The sequence below is a fragment of the Pelophylax lessonae genome (genome assembly GCF_965119305.1).
Source record: "Pelophylax lessonae genome assembly, chromosome: 7".
Classification (NCBI taxonomy): Eukaryota; Metazoa; Chordata; class Amphibia; order Anura; family Ranidae; genus Pelophylax; species Pelophylax lessonae.
The window spans coordinates 35,583,631-35,610,127 of NC_138774.1; the positions used below are offsets into that span (position 1 = coordinate 35,583,631).

Here is a 26,497-nt window from a genome sequence, read left to right on the forward strand (position 1 = left end):
ATTGACATAAGCCACAGCCTTGGCATTGTCCAACTGAATGTGCACGGGGCATCCCTAAAGACGATCTGTCCAATGATCCAGACACACCGCTCGGAGTTCCAGGACATTGATCAGTAGTCTGGACTCTTCCAGCGTCCATATCCCCTGAGCAGAATGCTTGCCGAGGACGACTCCACAGCCAGACAGGCGGACATCCGTGGTGACCACTGTCCAATAAAAGGGGAGGAGGCATTTTCCCAGCTAAAGCACCGGAGAGTGAAGCCACCATATCAGGGACTGCTTTGTTCCCCGACTCAGCCGGATTTGATTGTCCAGAGACTGCGGAGACCTGTCCCATTTGGCCAGAATCTCCTTTTGCAGGAACCTCGTATGGAACTGTGCAAACGGAACAGCCTCGAAGGTAGATACCATCAGTCCCAGCACCCGCATGCAAGTCCGGAGGAATGACCATTTGTTGAACAGCAAGAGGCAATTTCTGGAGCTTGTCCAGAGGAAGGAGCACTTTGGCTATGGCCGAGTCCAGAGTCTTAAGAGAGACTTCTGAAAATTCAGAATCCAGCCAAACTCCCGCAGAGTTCGTATTGTGATCTCCAGGTTCTCGACCAGAGCAGATGGAGACTCTGTTTGCAGAAGGAGATTGTCCAAGGAGTCCAGTACCGCGATCCCCAATTGGCGTAGCAAAGCTAGCACCGGAGCCAATACTTTTGTGAAGACCTGAGGAGTGGAGGCGAGACCACAAACGCCACAAACTGATAATGCTCCTCTCCCACAGCAAAGCGGAGAGAACGCTGGTGACTGGCACATATCGGAATGTGAAGGTAAGCATCCTTGATGTAGATAGAGGCAAATCTCCCTGACGAAGGGATGCCACCACCATTAAAATGAACTCCATTATGAACTTATGTACACACACAAAGCAGTTTAGCGCCTTGAGGTCCAGGATTGGGCGCACTTTGCCTTCCTTCCTGGGGACTGTGAACAGGTTTGAGTAAAATCCCTGAAAACGCTCCGAAATCGGAAACGGGACAATCACCCCTCAAAGGAACAGGTCTTGTACCGCCCCAAACAGACCCTGTAACCGGTCTGCGAGCAGGCGCAGGTTGAAAGGAAAAAAACCTTGCTGGGGACAAGAGTGAAAATCGATCTTGTAACCAGACCGAATAACTTTCTGGACCCACTTGTCTCGCACCAGGGAAGTCCACGGGCTCGGAAACCAGCGAAGACATCCCCCCACCCCTGATACGGGTGAGGGCGCACCTTCATGCTGAAGGAGCCTTACGCGGGTCAGTCGATACTAAGGGATGAAAAAAATTTATCAGCTGAGAAGGAAGGTCCACGTCTACGAGGTTCCTTACCCTTAGTAGCCTGTGGAAGAAAGGTACTCTTCCCCCCGTGAGACCTTTAATGATGTCATCCAGGGTAGCTCCGAACAGACGATCTCCTTGAAAGGGAAGATCAGTCAAGGCCTTCTTAGAAGTCTGGACCGCAGACCAGAATTTAAGCCAAAAGACCGAAGGACCACCGCCAAAACAGAGAGGTGAGCCATCAGGGGAGCCACCAAGGAAGCTGCAACCCCTGTACCAGCTGGTCAGCCAGCTCAGCAAAGGCAGAAGGGAATTGTTCACACTCCAAGTCACGGAGTAGGAGCTTAGCCCACTCATTCAGAGTTTGCGACACTAGGGCAATGGTAAATATCGGCCTTGTTGCCGAACCTGGTAATGTGTACATAATGTGGGCCACAGGCTCCGCCTTTGGGTCAGCCAGATCCTTAAAGGCCGGGGACTTTTCCACCGGAATCATGGTTGCCTTGTTTAATCTGGAAACCGGAAGGGTCCGCCACCGGTGGCACAGTCCACTTCTTAAGAAGGGACTCCTCAAAGGGGTAACGCCTAGTAAAGCGCTTAGGAACCCCACAGGGATGCTTTGGTCCTCCCCACTCCTTAGTGTGGGAAGGAAACACCTTTGCCGTTCTGGATGGCTTGTGAGTGCCAAAGGGTACCTGCGCCTCAGTCGCAGCTTCAGCCACGTCCTTCATCTTCAGGGTCTCACGCACAGATACAATCAGTGCATCTACCAGCGCCTTTTTGTGCGCACAGATGCGTAGGAATCATCCTCACTATCAGAGCATTCCAGGCACGCGGTCGCAGACCCAGCAGGGTGACCCACGTCCGCGGCGGCCAAATCAGATTCAGGATCTGATGAGACTTTATTTTTTGTAAAACCCTCCCTAAGGGTTAATCACAACTAAAGCCATTGGCTCCTGCGGATGTGTCTGAGCCAATGAGGAGGAATAGGGTGGAGAGAGCCTCTGCTCTCCTGCACATCACTCATGCAGCAAAGGCAGACTGCAAGTTAGGCGCTCACCAATTTTTTTTAACCAATTCAGCCCCGGAAGGTTTTACCACCTTCCTGACCAGGCCCTATTTTGCGATTCGGCACTGCGTTATTTTAACGGACAATTGCATGGTCGTGCGATGCTGTACCCAAATAAAATTGATGTTTTTTTTCCCCACAAATAGAGCTTTCTTTTTGCTGGTATTTGATCACCTGTGTGATTTTTATTTTTTGCGCTATAAACAAAAAAAGAGCAACAATTCTGGGAAAAAAAAAAAAAAAAAACAATATTTTTCACATTCTGCTATATGACATTCTCAAAAAAAAAAATAAATAAATAAATAAAAATTCTTTAACATTTTAGGCCAACTTGTTTTCTGCTACATATTTTTGGTAAAAAAAAAAAAATTGCAATAGGCGTATTTTGATTGGTTTGCGCAAAAGTTATTGCGTCTAACTACGGGAAAGATTTAGGTCATTTTTATTTGTTTTTTTTTTTTACTAGTAATGGCAGCGGTCTGCGATTTTTTGCGAGACTGCGAAATTGCGGCGGACAGAACGGACCCCCGGCTGACATTTTTGGGGGGGACCAGTGACATTACTACAGTAATCAGTGCTAAAAATATGCACTGTTACTGTACTAATGACACTGGCAGGGAAGGGGTTACCACTGTGGGTGATCAAGGTGTTAAATATGAGCCTAGGGGAGTGATTCTAACGGTGGAGGGGCGTGGCTTCTGAAATGACCATAGAGACATGTGATCCTATATAGAAGGATCACAGGGGCTCTATGATCATTCCAGGGAGAAGAACAGTCAGCTGTGTTTACAACAGCCGACCATCCTTCTCTCTCAGCGGGGAATGATAGCGGGTGTCAGGTGGCAATCAGAGCTGCCTGCCCGCTGCATCGACTTCCCCGCTGAAGAGCGGGGGCGGGAGCGTGCCGCCAGCGGCGCGCTCGCCCCCTAGCCTCCCCAGAGTGAGCCATGTACATGTACGGCTATTTGCCTGGGAGCGGCTGCCTGCCGCAGTACAACTGCGGCGGGCGGTCGTAAACTGGTTAAACAGGTCAACAGGCACTTTAATTTACATGTTTAAACAGATAAAGCATGGGAAAATGTGAGATCCACTGCAATTTTTATAAGTTGCAAGAAATGCACTCTTATAATTTCTGGTTTACACCACCGATTGTCAACCACTGGGCCCGCAGCCTGCCCTCTCTTATCTCCATCCAGCTACAGATACCTTGACCTCCTACAGTACCTCCCAGCTCCCATAGTGCCCCCCACACTCCTAGGCCCCCTAAAAAGCCCTCAGCCTCCACAGTGCCCACCTAGCCTTTTGTAGAGCCTCCAAATAAAAATAAATACATAATAAATAAAAGAGGCTGAAAAACATAGCAAGAAACGATGAAACAGAAGATGTCTTTCTCTATTGGCTAATTAAACACCAAAGCTCAAAAAAGCTTTAACAACGGTGTGCGCAAACGCTCAAAAGAACTCCAGAAAAAAAGCTCAAAATCACGACGCTCAAGTGTGAATGCAGCCTAAATTTAAGAGATATCGCTTCCTAAAGAATCTTCTGTATATGACACTTCCTGACAGGGTGGATAAAAAGTGATGATTTTTTTAATAAAAAATCTGTTTTTTTATTTTTATCAAATTTATTTTAACAAAATGCTTTTGGAGAAAAGATAGTTTTCTATTTAAGATAAATTAATAATTTAGTTTATTCAGCATGAAATGGAGCTTAGTTATGTAGCATAAGGCTGTATATTCTGCAATATTTTTGGTAAACTCATTCAATGAATCCAAGCTCTGCAGGCTGACATAACACGCACTGCATTGACGCACCCACACAATTTCACACTGACCACCAGTAAGAATGAGCCCTTACATTTAAAGGGCACCTGTCATTGCAGATCCATCATGGCAGCGCCTGTTAGCGGGCATTCATTCTGCTGGCACATCCCTCACCTTGTTGTGACACTGCTGCATCCCCAGACCTCCCATAAGTGCCGGTTCACATTTGTGCGATCACAGAGATAAGGGCTTGACAAATTTTCCTGAAATCTAGGAGCCAGCTAAAAAAGTTAGGAGCCAGTTTTTTTTTTTTTTTAAACTAACAACCAAGCTTTATTTAATAAAACGGATACTAAATTTACACATAAATACGACTAGAACCCCACTCTCCTCTATAGCGCAATTGGATGAAAACAGACTGTCTGTCTCTTTCCTTCCGATGCCATCTGATCCGATCCACGGGATGGATAGAAAATAGAACCACCATCCGTCTGCTTTTGGCAGACAGGATCAGATGGCGGCAGATTACTGCTCCATAGAGGAGAATGAAGGGTCCGATCAGGTCTGCCTGAAAAACTGACAGGCGGACCTGATCAGACAGCCTGTGTGAAAGTGGCCTTCGGCTGTGGCATGGCGATGAGGAAAAAAAAAAAGATTATATTATTTATATATATATATATATATATATATATATATATATATATATATATATATATATATATATATATATATATATATGTTTATTTTATTTTTTTTAATAATAAAATTTGTGAAAAAATAAATATTTTTTTATTTTTTTTAACAATTAAAAAAAAAAGAAAAAATATTATTATTTTTTTTTTTTTACATTTAAAAAATTAATTAAATTATTAATAATAACCACACTCCCTGTCAAATGTAACTAACTGGACAGGGAGATGGTAATGCATTGAGAACAAACAGGCAGTGGAAACAGTCATTACTCCCGGCCACCACAAGAGGGCGCCAGTTCCCCATTGGAAGCCTCTCATCTCAAGTAGGCCGAAAAGCAGGGGCCTCAATTTTAGGACAGCGCGGAAGTCCGTGCACTGACAGGACACCTTCTGCAGGGCACCTCAGGCGCCAGGTCGCTAATTCTAGTCGCAAATGCGACCTGGCGTCCAGGTTTTGTCGAACCCTGACAGAGATCGCATGTAATTCGGAGCGCACTGCTCCTAAAATGACATGCGTTCTCTGTGCGGTGCAAATTCAGCCATACACTTTGTTTGCTGAATTTGCACCGCAATCGCACTAAAAGACGCACAGGACTCTTTTTTTTGGTCCGCGGCAGAATCGGATCGCATGGTGGTTCACACTAGTGCGATCCAATTCTGTGCGGTGTCGTTAACTTTTAATTGACACATATGTATCACATATGGCAGTGTGAACTGCCAGGGGTGCGGATGCGATGCAGGAACATGCTGTATATTTGCAGCGTTCCCGCATCGCACAAATGTGAACCGGCACTTAAAGTGAATAGAACGGTCGATGAGTCAACAGCGGATCAGAGGAGGAGCCCCTGCAGGACAGAGATGACCGTTGCCCTTTAAAAATTATGATTTAATCAGGGGTCTTCAAACTTTGGCCCTCCAGTTGTTCAGGAACTACAATTCCCATCATGTCTGTGAATGTCAGAGTTTTACAATGCCTGATGGGATGTGTAGTTCTGCAACAGCTGGAGGGCCGTAGTTTGAGGATCCCCAATTTAAATCAAGCCTTTTTACTAGCGAGTTAAATCGTGATTTAAATCAAATCCACCCAGCTTCCAGAGATGCCTAGCCCCCTCTACACTCTGTGGTTCCTCCCCTGACCCCTAGGTCACTACAGGACACAGTAGTAAAGCAGGGGCGGGAAGATGGAACCACGGAGTGCAGAGGGTGAACCAGGTATCTGATACACTAGCAAGTGTGCTGGATACGTTTGTTTTTCAGCAATACAGAGGAGCAATGGCACAGATCAGTATTAGGAGGGAACACGGTCCCTTTAAAAAATGCATACAATATATATATATATATATATATATATATATATATATATATATATATATATATATATACACACACACACACTGTACCTGCTTGGAAAATCATTTTATAATTTATTGCTAATTAAAAATCAGTTTCCACTTCAATCTGCAGACGGCTATGATATTCTGTTGCTGCCAAAAAATTTAAATGTTGCTTGCTTGTAACCATAGCAACAGTACAGTGTCTGTGCACAGACTCTCTCATCGTGTGGCTTGCCCACATGCACAGGTATGGAGCTCTGCACTGAAAGATGGCTGTCACCCCCCCCCCCCCCCACACACAAAATACTAGTTGCCTGGCTGGAATCGCTTTGGTATTGTTAGAATCTCTGACCCAGAACAGACTTTACTTGCTTTATTATGGTCCCAGGTTATTGGATCAGAAAGTAGAGAACCCAGTGATAGCCAATCTGAAAATGCTCATTACCTGGCTATGTAGGCCTGCATTCCTCTTTCAGACTAGGTTTCTGCCCTTTGGTATTTTGTACTGAAGCTTTAGTGATATACAGAGAGTACATCTATGTGAGCGCTGGGGATGGCGTGTCTATAATATTATTATTAGTAGTAGTAGTAGTGTATATATATATATATATATATATATATATATATACACACACACACACATATATATATATATATATATATATATATATATACACACACACACATACATACATACATATATATAACGGAATTTTTGTAAAATCTTACCTGTAAAATTCCTTTCTCTGAGTCCTCCGACAGTCGCCGCCTCTTCATATTCGTCACATATGGGGTATTAGACTTTGCTCCGAAGGAGTAGCTAGGCAACAGAATATGTTAACATTAAAGCTTTTAACATATCCCACCCTCAAGGGGTGGTCCCCTCAGTCAATACCCTCCTACTTCCTGCAACCATATCTCAGTTTTAGTGGAATAGCAGTAGAGTATACAACCAAACCCCAAAAGAGGGGCGGGGGCGGCGACTGTCGGAGGACTCAGAGAAAGGAATTTTACAGGTAAGATTTTACAAAAATTCCGTTTTCTCTTACGTCCTCCGACAGTCGCCGCCTCTTCATATTCGTCACATATGGGGACGTCCCAAAGCAGTGCAAACATGAGGGGTGGGAAACGCATCCGCGCCGAAAAGGCAACGCAGTCTCCGCATCAAAGAAAGGAACCTTACCAAAGGAAGGAACCCAGCTGGGCAACAGGAAAAAACAGGTGCTCAACAGGAGCAACAACCCAGGAAAAGACAAATAACCAGGGAATAAAAAAAACTTATCCCAACAGCCAGTGGTCCCCACAAGGGACCCTAGGGCAACGCCGCACTAAGAACCTTGCGGCCAAAGGAAGCATCCGCAGATGCCCGAACATCTACTTTGTAGAATTTTGTGAAAGTGTGCACGGTCGACCAAGTCGCCGCCTTACACACCTGGGCTACAGAAGCCCCATGACGACAGGCCCAAGACGTACTCAGAGATCTAGTAGAGTGCGCCTTCACAGGCACAGGGGGAACCTTCCCCTGCAAAGCATAGGCCTGTTCAATGGTCTGCCTGATCCATTTTGTGATGGTAGAGGCTGACGCCGCCATGCCCTTCCGAGGACCCTCTGGAAGAACAAAAAAGGAATCCGTCTTTCGAAAAGACTCAGTCGATTTAAGGTAAACCCTTACCGCCCGAACAACATCCAGAGAATGTAATCTCACCTCCTTTGGATGTTTAGGCTTCGCGCACAGCGAAGGCAAGACAATATCCTCATTAAGATGGAATTCCGAAACTCGTTTCGGAAGAAAAGAAGGATTAGGTCGCAAGACCACCTTATCCAAATGAACAACCAGATACGGAGACTTGCAGGACAAAGCTGCCAGCTCCGACACTCTGCGAGCCGAAGTGATCGCCACCAAAAAGGCGACCTTTTTGGACAACATAGACAACGAGATCTCCCTGATCTGTTCAAAAGGAGCACGTTGCAACACAGACAGAACGAGATTCAAGTCCCAAGGGGGCAAAGGATCCCTCCTAGGAGGAACCAGATGCCGCACACCCTGAACAAAAGTGCCAACCAAGGAGTTGGAAGCCACGGGACGTTGAAACAGAACGGCCAGCGCGGACACCTGACCCTTTATCGTAGCCAGCGCCAAACGCTGATCGACACCCGTTTGAAGGAAGGACAGCACTCGGGAAACAGAGTACGTGCGGGGTGAAAACCCCCTGGACTCACACCAGGCAAAATAGGCCTTCCAAGTACGGTAATAAACCTTCCCAGAGGAAGACTTCCTCGCGTTGATCAAAGTATGAACGACCTCTGGGGAGAGACCCTTCTCCTTCAGGACCTCGGTCTCAACAGCCAGGCCGTCAAAGCCAGCGACTGTAAAGCAGGATGGTATATCGGTCCTTGAGACAGGAGATCGTCTCGAAGAGGCAGACGCCACGGGGCGTCGACCGCCAGATTCACGAGGTCTGCGTACCAGGACCGGCGAGGCCAGTCCGGTGCCACAAGAATCACCGTGCTGCGTTCCGAGTGTAACCTGCAAAGGAACCTGGACAGCAACTGAATCGGTGGAAACGCGTACATCAGCCTGTACTGATGCCACGGGGCCACTAACGCGTCCGACGCGTCTGCCCGAGGGTCGCGCGTCCTTGCCACGAACCGTCTCACCTTGTTGTTGAGACGAGATCCACATCTGGAAGACCCCACTTCGTGCACAACATCTGGAAGACAGCCGGGTGGAGAGACCATTCCCCCTGATCCAGGGTCTGGCGACTCAGATAGTCCGCCTGCCAGTTCTCCACCCCTGGAATGTGAACCGCCGTTATCGCCGGGACATGAGTCTCGGCCCAAGACAGAATGTCGGCCACTTCTCGAGCCGCTCGGGCACTCCTGGTGCCCCCTTGGTGGTTGATGTAGGCCACCGCCGTGGCATTGTCCGTCTGCACCCGAACCGGGCAGCCCTGCAGCCGGTCCGTCCAGCGATGAAGACAGAGACTTATCGCACGCAATTCCAGAATGTTGATCGGAAGGGAAGACTCCCCCTCCGACCAAGTTCCCTGGGCGGACAGAACGCCCAGAACACCACCCCAGCCCGACAGGCTGGCATCCGTGGTGATCACCGTCCACGAGATAGGACGAAACGACTTGCCCCCGGACACCATCGGGTAACTGGAGCCACCACAGAAGTTCTCTTCTGGTGCGATGACAACGAGATTTGAAGATCCAGAGATTGAGGTTGCCTGTCCCACATGGACAGGATCTCTGCTTGGAGACCCTGCGTGTGAAACTGGGCGAAGGGAATCGCCTCGAAGGCCGAGACCATCAATCCCAGACATCTCATGCACGTCCGCAGAGACGAGTGCGGAACGTCCCTGAGGGACCTGACTTCCTCCTGAAGAGTTCTGAGTTTGTCTTCCGGCAGGAAGACCTTCGCCTGCACCGAGTCCAGAATCATTCCCAGGTAGGGAAGACGAACCGACGGACTCAGTGTCGACTTTGGAAAATTTATCGTCCAACCAAACTCCTGCAGAGTTTGCATCGTGACAGACAGGTCCTACTCCAGACCCTGGCTGGTCGCAGACCGAACCAGAATGTCGTCCAGATACCCCAGGGCAGAAATGCCCTGGGCCCTCAATAATGACAGAACCGGTGCAAGCACCTTGGTGAAGACCCGCGGAGCCGAGGCGAGACCAAAAGGCAACGCCACGAACTGGTAGTGATCCTCCGCAATGGCAAATCGAAGGAACCTCTGGTGACCCTCGAAAATGGGGATGTGAAGGTACGCATCCTTCAAATCGATGGAGGCCATGAATTCCCCCGGAACCAGGGCAGCCACCACCGACCGCAGGGATTCCATGCGGAACTTGCGAACCCGCACAGAGCGGTTCAGAGCCTTCAAGTCCAGAATTGGACGAACCTTGCCCTCCTTTCTGGGCACGGTGAACAGATTGGAATAAAACCCCCGAAATCTGTCCCGATGAGGCACCGGAACTACCACTCCCTGAGCCCTCAGGTCCCGCACCGCCAGGTGCAGGTCCTGTAAACGCTCTGGAGACAGTTGAAGATTTGAGGGAAAAAATCTGCTCTCCGGCCGAGAGAGAAACTCGATCTTGTAACCAGATCGAACGATCTCCTGAACCCATCTGTCCCGCACGCGGGCCAACCAGGGCTGAAGAAAACCGAGCAAGCGTCCCCCCACCCCAAAACTGGGTGAGGGCGCCCCTTCAGGCCGCACTGTTATGGGCAGCGGATCCGGATTGACCGGACTTCTGTTTTCCAGACCAGGGCTTCTTCTGAGAGCCTTGACCTTTGAACGGTTTGCCCTTGTAGTGCGACCGAAAGGACCCCTGAGGGGGCCGAAAATTGGCATGCTTCTTCCCAGAAGCCCCCTTAGCCTTGGGGAAATGGGGCAAGAGAGTGCTCTTACCTCCGGTGATCCCCTTAATCAACACATCCAAGGACTCCCCAAAAAGGCGAGACCCATCATAAGGCAGATTGGCTAAGGTCTTACGTGAAGACTGGTCCACCGACCAACATTTCAACCAAACCAGGCGGCGAGACAACACCGCCACGCTGTGCACACGTGCAGCCAACGGGACTAGGTCCAAGTCCGCATCACACAGATACATGACACCCTGGTGGATTTGATCCACCATATCCAGGGTCGCCGGCGAGGCCGAATCGGCCACTAGGACGCGCCTAAGCATCTGCGTCCAACTTGCGACCGCCTGGGCCGCCATGAGAGAGGCAAACAGAGCCTTAAGCATAGAACCCGTAACAGAATAAGTATGACGGGCAAGAGACTCCAATCTCCTATCCGTGGCATCACGGAACACAGGGGAATCCTCTGCAGGAATCGCAGTGGATTTGTTTAAAACCGCAATTGCGTGATCCACTGGGGGTGGCACACACCACCTTTCATCAGTGGAAGGCGAGAAAGGATAACGCAGCTTGAACCTACTTGGTACAGCAAAAGGTTTGCGCAGATTGCGCCATTGTTCCTTAACAGCGCGCTGAAAATCATCATTGCAGGGAAAAACCTGCGGCGTACTGCGTTTTCTCTGCGTCCCATAAGCCGACAAGGCAGCGGGGGGACACACTTCATCCTGCAAACGCAGCGTTTGTTTTATGGAAGCAATCAATTCATCCATGATTGCAAGCTCTTCAGGCGAGCCAGGGGGAGAATTATCAACCCCTTCAACTTCAGCCTCCACCTCGGACCCCACTAGATCCAGGGAGGAGCGGGACCCCGATAAGGAGGCCCCCGCCATAACAACCCCATCACCTTCACCCTCAGAATCAGAGGAAAGAGCAACTCTGGGTCTTTTAGTAGATTGAGCAGCCACCAGCATCTGCACCTGAGCAGCAAGACCAGCCACAATAGTGGCTAAATCCCCCCCTGGGGGGGAAACAGCGGTCCCCTGGCTTTCCACCAAGGCGGTAGGAAATTTGCCCTCCTGAGAATCCATTGCCCCTATAACAAATGCCGGATAATAAAGGGTTAACTGCCCCTTTAACACGCGCGGCGAGCGCAGCCCACCGCACCACACACAAGCACAATGAGACCCCCACAGGGACAATAAAACTGACACAGGCAATGGATAGGAAGGATATAACCTGAGGAGACCCTCGCCGCTGCTGCTGCCTCGATCGGTGTTCCTGGAGAAGAGGAAGTGATGCTGCCAGGGCGCTCTATGAAAGCCTATGGGAGGCTACAAGAAAATGGCCGCCATGCATGTAGAACATGCGGCCGGAGCGAGTGTAGGCAAAATGGCGCCGTTTGGCGCCGAAACCGCCGCTCCACAGTACAGTAATGCACACATGTCTGTATATAAAAAAACATGTCAGATCGCCGCAGCGATCGCTGTATAATGCCCAAACATGCCACAAAACATGCCCCACAGCACACAGCTTCTCACACTGACAAGGCTGACACACACAGTGTCACACAGCTCCCCCCCCCCCCCCCCCTTGCAGCCCACAGCATGCAGCCGAGAGATAGGGAGACAAACAGTGTGAATAGAGGCAGGTTACACAGTCCCAGACTGACACCCCCCCCCAGACAGACAGGTCCCCACATAAATACACTTACCTCACAATGGCGTGGGGGACCCGCACAGGCGAACAAGCCGCTGCACATGAGGCAGGGAGAGTCGCATACAAGACGCACAGAATGGGGGTTAAGAAACCGCACAGCGTCCAGTGAGGTAGCCACCTCACCAATCATCCCTGCACCGAACAGGGATGGGTCATTCACTGTGCCAGGAGCGTTACCTGGCTGAACGCTCGATGGCAGGCTGGGAAGCCACTGACCCACGACCTGTGACCAGGGGGATCAGCCCGAGACCCAGCCCGCATGATCCTCTTCATCCGAAGAACTAACTAAAGCTGACAAAAAGAACAGCTAAGTAAAGGTAGAGAGAAAACTCAAACAAAAAATCAAAAAAGAAGAAAGAGTCTGGGGCACAAAGCCCCAGCACAGAGAGAACCAGCTACTCCTGACAAGCTAGACATTAAAACTGAGATATGGTTGCAGGAAGTAGGAGGGTATTGACTGAGGGGACCACCCCTTGAGGGTGGGATATGTTAAAAGCTTTAATGTTAACATATTCTGTTGCCTAGCTACTCCTTCGGAGAAAAGTCTAATACCCCATATGTGACGAATATGAAGAGGCGGCGACTGTCGGAGGACGTAAGAGAAATATATATATACACACACACACACACACACACACACACACACACACATTATATATATATATACACACGCGTATATATATATATACACACACACACACACATTTAATTTAATAGTATATATACACATCTCGGCTGACAATGAGATGTTCCTCCAATTTAGCGTCCAGCAGTTGAACCCCTTGTGTCCCTGGGCCTTTTTCTCTCTATAAACCCCTCGAGTCCCAGAACATTTTATAACATTTTATAACATTTTTGGGATGGGGGGCAAAGACCCTTTAACCAGTTCCCACCAGGCCATTTCTGACATTTCTCTCCCACATGTAAAAATCTGTATTTTTTTTTTGCTAGAAAATTACTCAGAACCCCCAAACTTAATTTTATTTTTATTTTTTTCTGAGACCCTAGAGAATAAAAAGGCAGTCATTGCAATTTTTTATGTCATGTGGTAATTGCGCAGCAATTTTTCAAATGCAATTCTTTTGGGGACAAAATACAATTTAATAAATTTTAATGCACTAAAAACGATATATAACCCAGTTTTTTGGTAAAATATAAAAGATGATGTTACTCTGAGTAAATAGATACTGAACATGCCACGCTGTACAACTGCGCACGCTCGTGGAATGGCAGAAAATTACGGTACTTTAAAATCTTCATAGGTGACACTTTAAAAAAGTTTACAGGTTACCAGTTTAGAGTTACAGAGGGGGTCTAGTGCTAGAATTATTGCTCTCTTGCTATAATGTTTGCAATGATTCCTCACATGTAGTGCGAATACATATGTGGGCACAACCTATGTATGGGTTTGCTTCTGTGTGCAAGCATGAGTGGACAGGGGGAGCTTTAAAAAAAAAAAAAAAAAAGGTTTATTATTAATTATTTTAATTGTATACCGTATTTATTGGCGTATAACACGCGCCGACGTATAACACGCACCCAATATTTGGAGAGAAATTTCAGGAAAAAAGCTTAAATTTAACATAAACAGCTTTGAACTCAGAACATTTTTTTTTTTTTTAAATCAAAGGATATCTCACCAGTGCCCATGAATGCAGCCTCATCAGCAGTGTCCAACAATGCAGCCCACCAGCAGTGTCCATATATCCAGCCTCAATATATGCAGCCCACCAGCAGTGTCCATATATCCAGCCTCAATATATGCAGCCCACCAGCAGTGTCAATGAATGCAGCCCACCAAGTGTCCATACATGCAGCCCACCAGCAGTGTCCATACATGCAGCCCACCAAGTGTCCATAAATGCAGCCCACCAAGTGTCCATAAATGCAGCCCACCAAGTGTCCATACATGCAGCCCACCAAGTGTCCATACATGCAGCCCACCAAGTGTCCATACATGCAGCCCACCAAGTGTCCATACATGCAGCCCACCAAGTGTCCATACATGCAGCCCACCAAGTGTCCATAAATGCAGCCCACCAAGTGTCCATACATGCAGCCCACCAAGTGTCCATACATGCAGCCCACCAAGTGTCCGTACATGCAGCCCACCAAGTGTCCGTACATGCAGCCCACCAAGTGTCCGTACATGCAGCCCACCAAGTGTCCGTACATGCAGCCCACCAAGTGTCCGTACATGCAGCCCACCAAGTGTCCGTACATGCAGCCCACCAAGTGTCCGTACATGCAGCCCACCAAGTGTCCATACATGCAGCCCACCAAGTGTCCATACATGCAGCCCACCAAGTGTCCATAAATGCAGCCCACCAAGTGTCCATAAATGCAGCCCACCAGCAGTGTCAATGAATGCAACCCACCAAGTGTCCATACATGCAGCCCACCAAGTGTCCATAAATGCAGCCCACCAAGTGTCCATAAATGCAGCCCACCAAGTGTCAATGAATGCAACCCACCAAGTGTCCATACATGCAGCCCACCAAGTGTCCATACATGCAGCCCACCAAGTGTCCATACATGCAGCCCACCAAGTGTCCATACATGCAGCCCACCAAGTGTCCATACATGCAGCCCACCAAGTGCCCATACATGCAGCCCACCAAGTGTCCATACATGCAGCCAACCAAGTGTCAATGAATGCAGCCCACCAAGTGTCCATAAATGCAGCCCACCAGCAGTGTCAATGAATGCAGCCCACCAAGTGTCCATAAATGCAGCCCACCAAGTGTCCATACATGCAGCCCACCAAGTGTCCATACATGCAGCCCACCAAGTGTCCATACATGCAGCCCACCAGCAGTGTCAATGAATGCAGCCCACCAGCAGTGTCCATACATGCAGCCCACCAAGTGTCCATAAATGCAGCCCACCAAGTGTCCATAAATGCAGCCTCGCAAGCGCAATGTCCAAATATGCAGCATCGCAAGCGCCATTGGAACTAACCTCATTTGTTTTTAAAAAGACCGGGAAGCAGCGCTGAGAGCAGAAGGGGCGGGCCGGGCCGAGAAGGAAGGACGAGCTGTCATGAGAGCAGAAGGGGGCGGGCCGGGCCGAGAAGGAAGGACGAGCTGTCATGAGAGCAGAAGGGGGCGGGCTGAGCCGAGGAGACGTGAGAACGAGCGAGCGCAGTCATCGGAAGTCCTGCCTCCTCTGCCGTGACGTGTGACGTCTGTCATAGGCGGGACTTCCGATGACTGCGCTCGCTCGTTCTCTCTTCTCCTCGGCTCGGCCCGCCCCCTTCTGCTCTAATGACAGCTAGTCCTTCCTTCTCGGCCCGGCCCGCCCCCTTCTGCTCTCGGCAATGCTTCCTGGCCATTTTTTTTTTTAATATCGGCGTATAACACGCACTGCTGCTTTTTCCTCCATTTTTAGGAGGAAAAAGTGCGTGTTATACGCCGATAAATACGGTATTTATTGGTTTGTATGAAAGTTAGAACGTCTATAAACTACGATATATATATATATACACACACACACACACACACACACACACATACTAGAATTATGTTTTTTTTTAATATTAATTGCAACAATCAGCGACTTATAATGGGTCTGCAATAGTGCAACGGACAATCTGACACTGACATCACCACTGACACTAATACAGTGATACTATACACTACTATCTGTGTACTAATGACACTGGCTGGGAGAGGTCTAAAATCTAGGGTGCTAAAGGGGAGTGCCTAACAATGTGTGCTGCTTTTACTAAGGCTCAGTTCACATCTAGGCGTTGCTTCTTTTTACAGGCGGTTTTTGCGTAGGAGTTTTGAGTTGACAAGTGACCAATTAAAAAACAGTAAAACGCCTGTAATCTGCCAAAAAAGAAGCTGATGTACTTTTTGCAGTGACAGGCGTTTTGCCCAATGAGACAGAAAGCTCAGATGTGAACAGTGACCATTGAAATGAATGGGATGTGTCTTATGCCCCATACACACATGCAGATTATCTGCAGACTTTTGTCTGCAGACTTACCTTTTCTATGTAGTGCAAGGGCCTGCCGGATTGCATACAAATTGAAAGTGTTTAGGTTTGACCTCATATTATATGGTTTTGGTAAGTCTGCAGACAAAAGTCTGCAGATAATCTGCACGTGTGTATGGGGCATTATTGGGCATTTTTAGAGCTGAGGCTCAACCACTTCCATACCGCGCGATTTCTGGCACTCTACTCCTGCATGGAGAAATCATCATTTTTTTTGCTAGAAAATTACTCGGAACCCTCAAACATTATATATATATATATATATATATATATATATATATATATATATATATATATATATATATATATATATATATATATATATATATTTTTAGCAGAGACCCTAGTGAATGAAATGGCGGTCATTGCAACTTTTTATGTCACACGGTATTTGCGCAGAAATTTTTCAAATGCGTTTTCCTTTGAAAAAAAAAAAAACAGTTTTATGAATTAAAAAAAAAAAAAAAATCCAAACAGTTAAGTTAGCCCAATTATTTTGCATACTGTGAAAGATGATGTTACGCCAAGTAAATAGATACCCGACATGTCACGCTTTAAAATTGCGCACATTCGTGGAAGGACGCCAAACTTCGGTACTTAAAAAACTCTATAGTCAATGTTTTACCGCGATTACTAGTAAAAAAAAAAAGAAAAAGAAAAAAAAAAAGAAAAAAAAACGATAAGAATGACATAAATCGTTCCCGTAGTTAGTAGACGCAAACCAATTTTAACTTTTGCGCAAACCAATCAAAATACGCTTTATTTTTACAAAAAATATGTAGCAGAAAACAAATTGGCCTAAAATGTTAAAAAATTTTGATAAATTGTGGCTCTTTTTTTGTTTATAGTGCAAAATAAAAATCGCAAAGGTGATCAAATACCACCAAAAGAAAGCTCTGTTTGTGGGAAAAAAAGGACGTCAATTTTATTTGGGTACAGCATCGCAAGACCGCGCAATTGTCCGTTAAAGTAACGCAGTGCCAAATCGCAAAATAGGGCCTGGTCATTAGGGGGGAAAATCCTTCCAGTCTTAAAGTGGTTAAGTATAAAAAAAAAAAAAACAACACACTGCTATGCTGGCCATATACTAATATTTTTTTTCAAACAAATGTTCGTACATAAATTCTTTGTATGTTCGATGACTGGATAAATGTCATTTTAAAGTGCTTTAAAATTTTTATTTGCTCCTAAAGCGGTTGTTAAAGCGGAGTTCCGGGCACAAAAACCATTTTTTTTTTTTTGTGTGCCCCTCCGCTAGGTAGAGCTCACCTGAAAAGGAATTGGATAGTTATTTTTATTTTTTTTGTTTACTCACCTTTTTATTGAAGATCGTAAATACTCACCTCTGACTGCTTCCTCCCTCGGAGCCGCGGCTCACCCCGTCACTTCCTGCCTCGCGATGATTTCTGGGAGCTAAACGTCATAGCTCCCAGGAATCAATGCGACGGCACCGGCCCCGCTCGTCATTTCCGGGCGACGCCGCATTCCCCTGCTAAACAGCTTCTGGGCATGCCTGCCTGATAAGGCTTACCTATAGGTACTGTAAATATCTCCTAAACATGTACCGTTTAGGAGATATTTACCTTACATGCAGCCAGTGACGTCACTGGCGCATGCGCTCTGAAGGAACGGCCGCTGGTCCCGTTCCTTCAGGACTCCGTGCCGTGACCGTCGGCTCTGGAGTGACGTCACCGCGGCGCCGGCCAATCCGATGGCCGGATGCCGCGATCCCGGAAGACAGGCGACTGGACATGTCGCCCGTCATACAGCTAAGCAGGCGGCACGGCGGGGGCTCGTTCTAAGGTATTTCATAATGATGCATGCATATGCAATGCATACTAGCTCATTATGTGTTTGTCTTTCAGGGTGAAAAAGGGAAAAAAAAAAAAAGGGTTTACAACCTCTTTAAGCCCCAGAGGAATTGGCTGCTCAATGACCAGGCCCTTTTTTTTTTGCGATTCGGCACTGCGTGACTTTAACGGATGATTGTGCGGTCGTGCGACGATGTACCCAAATTAAATTGACGTCCTTTATTTCCCCACAAACAGAGCTTTCTTTTGGTGGTATTTGATCACCTGTGCGATTTTTATTTTTTGCTATATAAACAAAAAAAAGAGCGACAATTTTGAAAAAATAATATTTTTCACATTTTATATGAAATTAAAAAAAAAAAAAAAATGTAAAAATCAAAATGTTTTAACATTTTAGGCCAATTTGTTTTCTACTACATAATTTCGGTTAAAAAAAAAAAAAAAAAAATCGCAAAAAGCGTATTTTGATTGGTTTGTGCAAAAGTTATTGCGTTTACTAAGGGAAAGATTTTTGTCATTTTTATTATTTTTTTTTTTTTTTAACTAGTAATGGCGGCGATCTGCAATTTTTTTTGCGGGACTGCGACAATGCGGCGGACAGATCGGACCCCTGACTTACATTTTGACACTTTTGGGGGTACCAGTGACATTACTACAGTAATCAGTGCTATACATATGCACTGTTACTGTAAAAATGACACTGGCAGGGAAGGGGTTAACTTTATTGGTGATCAAGGTGTTAATTGTGTCCCTAGGGGCGTGATTCTAACTGTCAGGGGGTGTGGCTAGTGAGTAATCACAGAGACATACGATCCAACATAGCAGGATCGCATAGCCTCTGTCATTACTTCAGGTAGAATGACAGATGGCTGTGTTTACATCAGCCGTCTGTCTTTCTCCCTCTCCTGAGGGAGATCGCGAGTGGCCGGCGGACATCGGGGCCGCCGGTCACACGCGCGGGCTAGGCAGGGAACAAGCAGGGGCGGGAGCGCGGCGACGACGCGTGCTCGCCGCCTACAGGCTTGTGGGCGAGTGACGTACCCCTACGTCACTTTCACTGCCGCAGTATATAGTCGTGCGGCGGTCGGAAAGTGGTTAAATATATGCACTCTCCCTCCAGTGGGGTGACAGGAAATCTCCCAGGATAGGAAGTGAGGGGAAGTCTCCCCCCAGTGGGGTGACAGGAAATCTCCCAGAATAGGAAGTGAGGGGAAGCCTCCCTCCAGTGGGGTGACAGGAAATCTCCCAGGATAGGAAGTGAGGGGAAGTCTCCCCCCAGTGGGGTGACAGGAAATCTCCCAGGATAGGAAGTCTCCCCCCAGTGGGGTGACAGGAAATCTCCCAGAATAGGAAGTGAGTGGAAGCCTTCCTCCAGTGGGGTGACAGGAAATCTCCCAGGATAGGAAGTCTCCCCCCAGTGGGGTGACAGGAAATCTCCCAGAATTGGAAGTGAGGGGAAGCCTCCCCCCAGTGGGGTGAAAGGAAATCTCCCAGGATAGGAAGTGAGGGGAAGTCTCCCAGGATAGGAAGTCTCCCCCCAGTGGGGTGACAGGAAATCTCCCAGAATAGGAAGTGAGGGGAAGTCTCCCTCCAGTGGGGTGACAGGAAATCTCCCAGGATAGGAAGTGAGGGGAAGTCTCCCTCCAGTGGGGTGACAGGAAATCTCCCAGGATAGGAAGTCTCCCCCCAGTGGGGTGACAGGAAATCTCCCAGAATAGGAAGTGAGGGGAAGCCTTCCTCCAGTGGGGTGACATGAAATCTCCCAGGATAGGAAGTCTCCCCCCAGTGGGGTGACAGGAAATCTCCCAGAATAGGAAGTGAGGGGAAGCCTTCCTCCAGTGGGGTGACAGGAAATCTCCCAGGATAGGAAGTCTCCCCCCAGTGGGGTGACAGGAAATCTCCCAGAATAGGAAGTGAGTGGAAGCCTTCCTCCAGTGGGGTGACAGGAAATCTCCCAGGATAGGAAGTCTCCCCCCAGTGGGGTGACAGGAAATCTCCCAGAATAGGAAGTGAGGGGAAGCCTCCCTCCAGTGGGGTGAAAGGAAATCTCCCAGGATAGGAAGTGAGGGGAAGTCTCCCAGGATAGGAAGTCTCCCCCCAGTGGGGTGACAGGAAATCTCCCAGAATAGGAAGTGAGGGGAAGCCTCCCTCCAGTGGGGTGAAAGGAAATCTCCCAGGATAGGAAGTGAGGGGAAGTCTCCCAGGATAGGAAGTCTCCCCCCAGTGGGGTGACAGGAAATCTCCCAGAATAGGAAGTGAGGGGAAGTCTCCCTCCAGTGGGGTGACAGGAAATCTCCCAGAATAGGAAGTGAGGGGAAGCCTCCCTCCAGTGGGGTGACAGGAAATCTCCCAGAATAGGAAGTGAGGGGAAGCCTCCCTCCAGTGGGGTGACAGGAAATCTCCCAGGATAGGAAGTGAGGGGGAGTCTCCCAGAATAGGAAGTGAGGGGAAGCCTCCCTCCAGTGGGGTGACAGGAAATCTCCCAGAATAGGAAGTGAGGGGAAGTCTCCCAGGATAGGAAGTCTTCCCCCAGTGGGGTGACAGGAAATCTCCCAGAATAGGAAGTGAGGGGAAGTCTCCCTCCAGTGGGGTGACAGGAAGTCTCCCAGGATAAAAAGTCTCCCCCCAGTGGGGTGGCAGGAAATCTCCCAGAATAGGAAGTGAGGGGAAGCCTCCCTCCAGTGGGGTGACAGGAAATCTCCCATGATAGGAAGTGAGGGGAAGTCTCCCTCCAGTGGGGTAACAGGAAATCTCCCAGGATAGGAAGTCTCCCCCCAGTGGGGTGACAGGAAATCTCCCAGAATAGGAAGTGAGGGGAAGCCTCCCTCCAGTGGGGTGACAGGAAATCTCCCAGGATAGGAAGTGAGGGGAAGTCTCCCAGGATAGGAAGTCTCCCCCCAGTGGGGTGACAGGAAATCTCCCAGAATAGGAAGTGAGGGGAAGTCTCCCTCCAGTGGGATGACAAGAAATCTCCCAGAATAGGAAGTGAGGGGAAGTCTCCCTCCAGTGGGGTGACAAGAAATCTCCCAGAATAGGAAGTGAGGGGAAGTCTCCCTCCAGTGGGGTGACAGGAAATCTCCCAGGATAGGAAGTGAGGGGAAAGTCTCTCTATAGTGGGGTGACAGGAAATCTCCCAGGATAGGAAGTGAGGGGAAGTCTCTCTCTTGTGGGGCGACAGGTAATCTCCCAGGATAGGAAGTGAAGGGAAATCTCCCAGGATAGGAAGTGAAGGGAAATCTCCCAGGATAGGAAGTGAAGGGAAATCTTCCAGGATAGGAAGTGAAGGGAAATCTCCCAGGATAGGAAGTGAGGGGAAGTCTCTCTGCAGTGGGGTGACAGGAAATCTCCCAGGATAGGAAGTGAAGGGAAATCTCCCAGGATAGGAAGTGAAGGGAAATCTCCCAGGATAGGAAGTGAGGGGAAGTCGCTCTATAGTGGGGTGACAGGAAATCTCCCAGGATAGGAAGTGAGGGGAAGTCTCTCTATAGTGGGGTGACAGGAAATCTCCCAGGATAGGAAGTGAGGGGAAGTCTCTCTATAGTGGGGTGACAGGAAATCTCCCAGGATAGGAAGTGAGGGGGAAGTCTCTCTATAGTGGGGTGACAGGAAATCTCCCAGGATAGGAAGTGAGGGGAAGTCTCTCTCTTGTGGGGCGACAGGTAATCTCCCAGGATAGGAAGTGAAGGGAAATCTCCCAGGATAGGAAGTGAAGGGAAATCTCCCAGGATAGGAAGTGAGGGGAAGTCTCTCTGCTGTGGGGTGACAGGAAATCTCCCAGGATAGGAAGTGAAGGGAAATCTCCCAGGATAGGAAGTGAAGGGAAATCTCCCAGGATAGGAAGTGAAGGGAAATCTCCCAGGATAGGAAGTGAGGGGAAGTCTCTCTCTTGTGGGGTGACAGGAAATCTCCCACAATAGGAAGTGAGGGGAAGTCTCTCTCTTGTGGGGCGACAGGAAATCTCCCAGGATAGGAAGTGAAGGGAAATCTCCCAGGATAGGAAGTGAAGGGAAATCTCCCAGGATAGGAAGTGAAATCTCCCAGGATAGGAAGTGAACGGAAATCTCCCAGGATAGGAAGTGAAGGGAAATCTCCCAGGATAGGAAGTGAAGGGAAATCTCCCAGGATAGGAAGTGAAGGGAAATCTCCCAGGATAGGAAGTGAAGGGAAATCTCCCAGGATAGGAAGTGAGGGGAAGTCTCCCAGGATAGGAAGTGAAATCTCCCAGGATAGGAAGTGAGGGGAAGTAAAGAGCAGTCTACGTAGAACACAATAAGATGAAGGCTGTATGTTGACATGCTGAGCCATGTGCTTCCCCAGCACCTCCCCCACACTGACCCTGCATGCTCTCTCTGTGTTATGGGGGGTGAGGGGGATGGGACCTCCTCGTGACACAACAATCATCTCCTCTATACACAGCTCCCCCCATACCTGTCCGGTGCACACAGCCAAAGAGGACCCAACTACAGATCCGACTTCAACTGTCCACCTGACAGTCCGCACATCACCGCCAAAGCACCCCCTACCGGTCGGAGGACCGAACAGCCACCTGCCTGACAGCACAGCCACACTGAAACCACGTGATCTGCCTCCTGCATAGATGGACTGGGGTGATGGCGGTAATCAAAGCGTTATGTTTTCAGGTGTATGGCCACACTGATTCACTCCCCCTCCGGGCCACAGGTTCTCCTCTACCTTTCCACCCCCCTATCGCCACAACCAACATGGCGCCCGGCGCCGCATCCTCCCACTATCCCCGGTCCGGCCCACTTCCGGCCGCCTCCAGCAACATGGCTCACGCAGCGTCCCTATGGCAACGGGTTGTCTTTCCGCGCAACTTTATTGAGGTCACTGACGCATAGACAGAGGCTGCAGCCCGAGGCAACGGTGCACCATGGGAGTTGTATCCCGGGGTGACGCTTCATGTGTGTATTTATGACATGTCTATGGCGCTGTGTGTGTGAGATGTGTGCGGGGAGAGATGGCGGGGTGTCTGTCTGATCATCCTCTATGGAGGAGACTGCGGCGACCGAGACATCCTGCATCACCCCCCCCCCCCTCCACTTCATCATCCATCCCCCCCATCATCATCATCATCCACCTGTCTCACTGTGCATGGACGACTACCACCATCATCCTCATTGTGTACATGGAGGGGGGCAATCCTTTACACAGAAATACACAGCTCTGCACCCTCCACACACCATATATATATATATACACATATCATTACATGGCTATGCATGAAGATTGTATACATGTATGGGGATTGCAGTATATACACTGCTATGGGTCAGACTCATATATATATATATATATACACACACACAATCTATAGATATATATACATATACACAAGCACACACACAATCTATATATATATATATATATATATATACACACAATCTATATATATATATATATATATATATATATATACACACACACACAATCTATATATACATATACACACACACACAATCTATATATATATATATATATATACACACACACACAATCTATATATATATATATATATACACACACACAATCTATATATACATATACACACACACACAATCTATATATATATATATACACACAATCTATATATATATATATATATATATATATATATACACACACACACACAATCTATATATACATATACACACACACACAATCTATATATATATATATACATATACACACACACACAATCTATATATACATATACACACACACACAATCTATATATATATATATATATATATACATATACACACACACACAATCTATATATACACACACACACACACAATCTATATATATATATATACACACACACACAATCTATATATATATATATACACACACACACACAATCTATATATATATTTATATATACACACACACACAATCTATATATATATATATACACACACACACAATCTATATATATATATATACACACACACACACAATCTATATATATATTTATATATACACACACACACAATCGATAGATATATATATATATACATACACTCACATACTTGTATTGCACATAATAAAAAATGTGTGTGTGTAAATACATATATATATATACACACACGCACATGCTGTATACGCACACACACAATCTATAGATATATATATATATATATATATATATATATATATATATATACACACACAATCTATATATATATATATACATACTTGTATTGCAAATAATAAAAAATGTGTGTGTATATATATCTATATATATATATATATATATATATATATAGATATATATACATGCACACAGACATACATAAATACACACACACATATATACACACAATATATATATATATATATATATATGCACACACACACTGCTATGGGTCATACTCATATATATATATATACACACACACAATCCATAGATATATATATATATATATATATATATATACACACTCATTACATGGATATGCCTACCCATGTGATATATAGAATGTTTAATTTTACACACCGCCTGTAAAAGAATTATATATACACCCATGCACACACAGACACATACATATATACACAATATATTGATATATATGTATATCCACTGCCAAGGGTCATGTGATATATAGAATGTCTATATTCATACCTTGCCTCTAAAAGAAAAAAAAAATATATACACACAATATATTTACACTATATACAGTATATATATAAAGGAAATGTGTAATACGTGTGTATGTGTATGTGTGTATATATATATACACACACAGGTATTACACATTTCCTTTATTAAATTCCCTTGCATGCAAATTTTACACATTTGTGGATTGCACTGTATATATACACACAAAAATATACCACACACGTTATCTCATCAGATGGTTGTGCATGCAAATTTTTACACATCTATAGAAATTGCAGTATAAGCACCAATATGGTTTAGATATATAAATATACACACACACAGATATTGCACATTTCTTCATTAAATTCTCATGCATACACATTTTACACAGGTATGTGAATTGCACTGTATATATACTACTTGACACACACATATAGTGCACACATGGCTATGCATGCACATTTCACACATCTATGGAAATAGCAGTAAAAGCACTGATATGATATATATATATATATACTGCAAATATACATGTATTGCACATTTCCTCATTGAATTTCCATGCATGCAGTATATGCACTGACATAAATAGGATTTATATACATATATGTGCTAAACATTTCCTCTTTACCTTCCTATGCATGTATATTTCACACATCTATAGAAAGAGCAGTGTAAGCAGTGCTGTGATTACTATATATATACTGTATATATATTATAAACATACACATATGTACAGCACATTTTCTCAATAAATGCCCATGCATGACAATTTTACCCATGTACTGAACATGTCTCATTAAAATACTATGCATGACAATTTTACACATACAACTAGAAATGACAGTATAGGAACCAATATGATTATATATATATATACACTTATATATATATATACACAGATATATATATATGCCACACACATATTTTCTGCACATGTTTCTACAATCATGACATTTCTCTGTATTCGGATTTCACACATATATTTGTATATTGCACTCTATGCATTGCTATGACTCAGTCTGGAATATATAGAGACACACAGAGATAGTAATATTGTGTAGGTTGATATCTGTAAAATGCAATATGTCTTTATATTTCTATAATATATACAGGCGCATCTCATAAAATTAGAATATCATCAAAAATATAATTTATTTCAGTAATTCAATTAGAAAAATGAAACTCATATATTTTATATAGATGCGTTACACATGGAGTGAAATATTTCCAGGATTTCTTTCTTTTAATTTTGATGATTATGGCTTCCAGCTAGTGACAATCCGAAATTCAGGATCTCAGAAAATTTAAATATTACATAAAACCAATAAAAAAAGATTTTTAATACAGAAATGTTGGCTTACTGAAAAGTCTGTCCATGTACAGTATAGTATGCACTCAATACTTGGTCGGGGCTCCTTGTGCATGAATTACTGCATCAATGCGGCGTGGCATGGAGGCGATCAGCCTGTGGCACTGCTGGGGTGTTATGGAAGCTCAGGTTGCTTTCATAGCGGCCTTCAGCTGTTCTGCATTGTTAGGTCTGGTGTCTCTCATCTTCCTCTTGACAATTCTCCACAGATTCTCTATGGGGTTTAGGTCAGACGAGTTTGCTGGCCAATCAAATACAGTGATACCATGATCATGTGACCAGGTATTGGTAGTTTTGGCAGTGTGGGCGGTGCCAAGTCCCGCTGGAAAATGAAATCAGCATCTCCATAAAGCTGGTCAGCAGAGAGAAGCATGAAGTGCTCTAGAATTTCCTGGTAGAGGGCTGTGGAAAATTTTGCATTTCATTTGGAAATGAAGG

The 26,497-nt window shown here is 46.1% G+C and overlaps 2 protein-coding genes across 12 annotated transcripts in view; one reads left to right on the forward strand and one right to left on the reverse strand.

The window, feature by feature from the left end:
- The window catches only part of CUTA (cutA divalent cation tolerance homolog), a 55,347-nt gene extending 32,731 nt beyond the window's left edge, over positions 1–22,616 (reverse strand). The window contains exon 1 of one of the 2 annotated variants that reach the window (XM_082263805.1): positions 22,491–22,551. The gene's annotated coding sequence lies outside the window, so the exon portion shown is untranslated. Of the gene's footprint in view, positions 1–22,490 lie in introns of both variants that reach the window. The other variant, XM_082263806.1, reaches the window with a different exon arrangement.
- A 236-nt stretch (positions 22,617–22,852) lies between these two features.
- Positions 22,853–26,497, forward strand: part of SYNGAP1 (synaptic Ras GTPase activating protein 1) — a 643,453-nt gene continuing 639,808 nt past the window's right edge. For all 10 annotated transcript variants that reach the window (XM_082263688.1, XM_082263695.1, XM_082263697.1 and 7 more), the window contains exon 1: positions 22,853–22,984. In XM_082263688.1, coding sequence (XP_082119814.1) covers positions 22,954–22,984 — 31 coding nt within the window. In that variant the 5' untranslated portion in view covers positions 22,853–22,953. The remainder of the gene's footprint in view (positions 22,985–26,497) is intronic.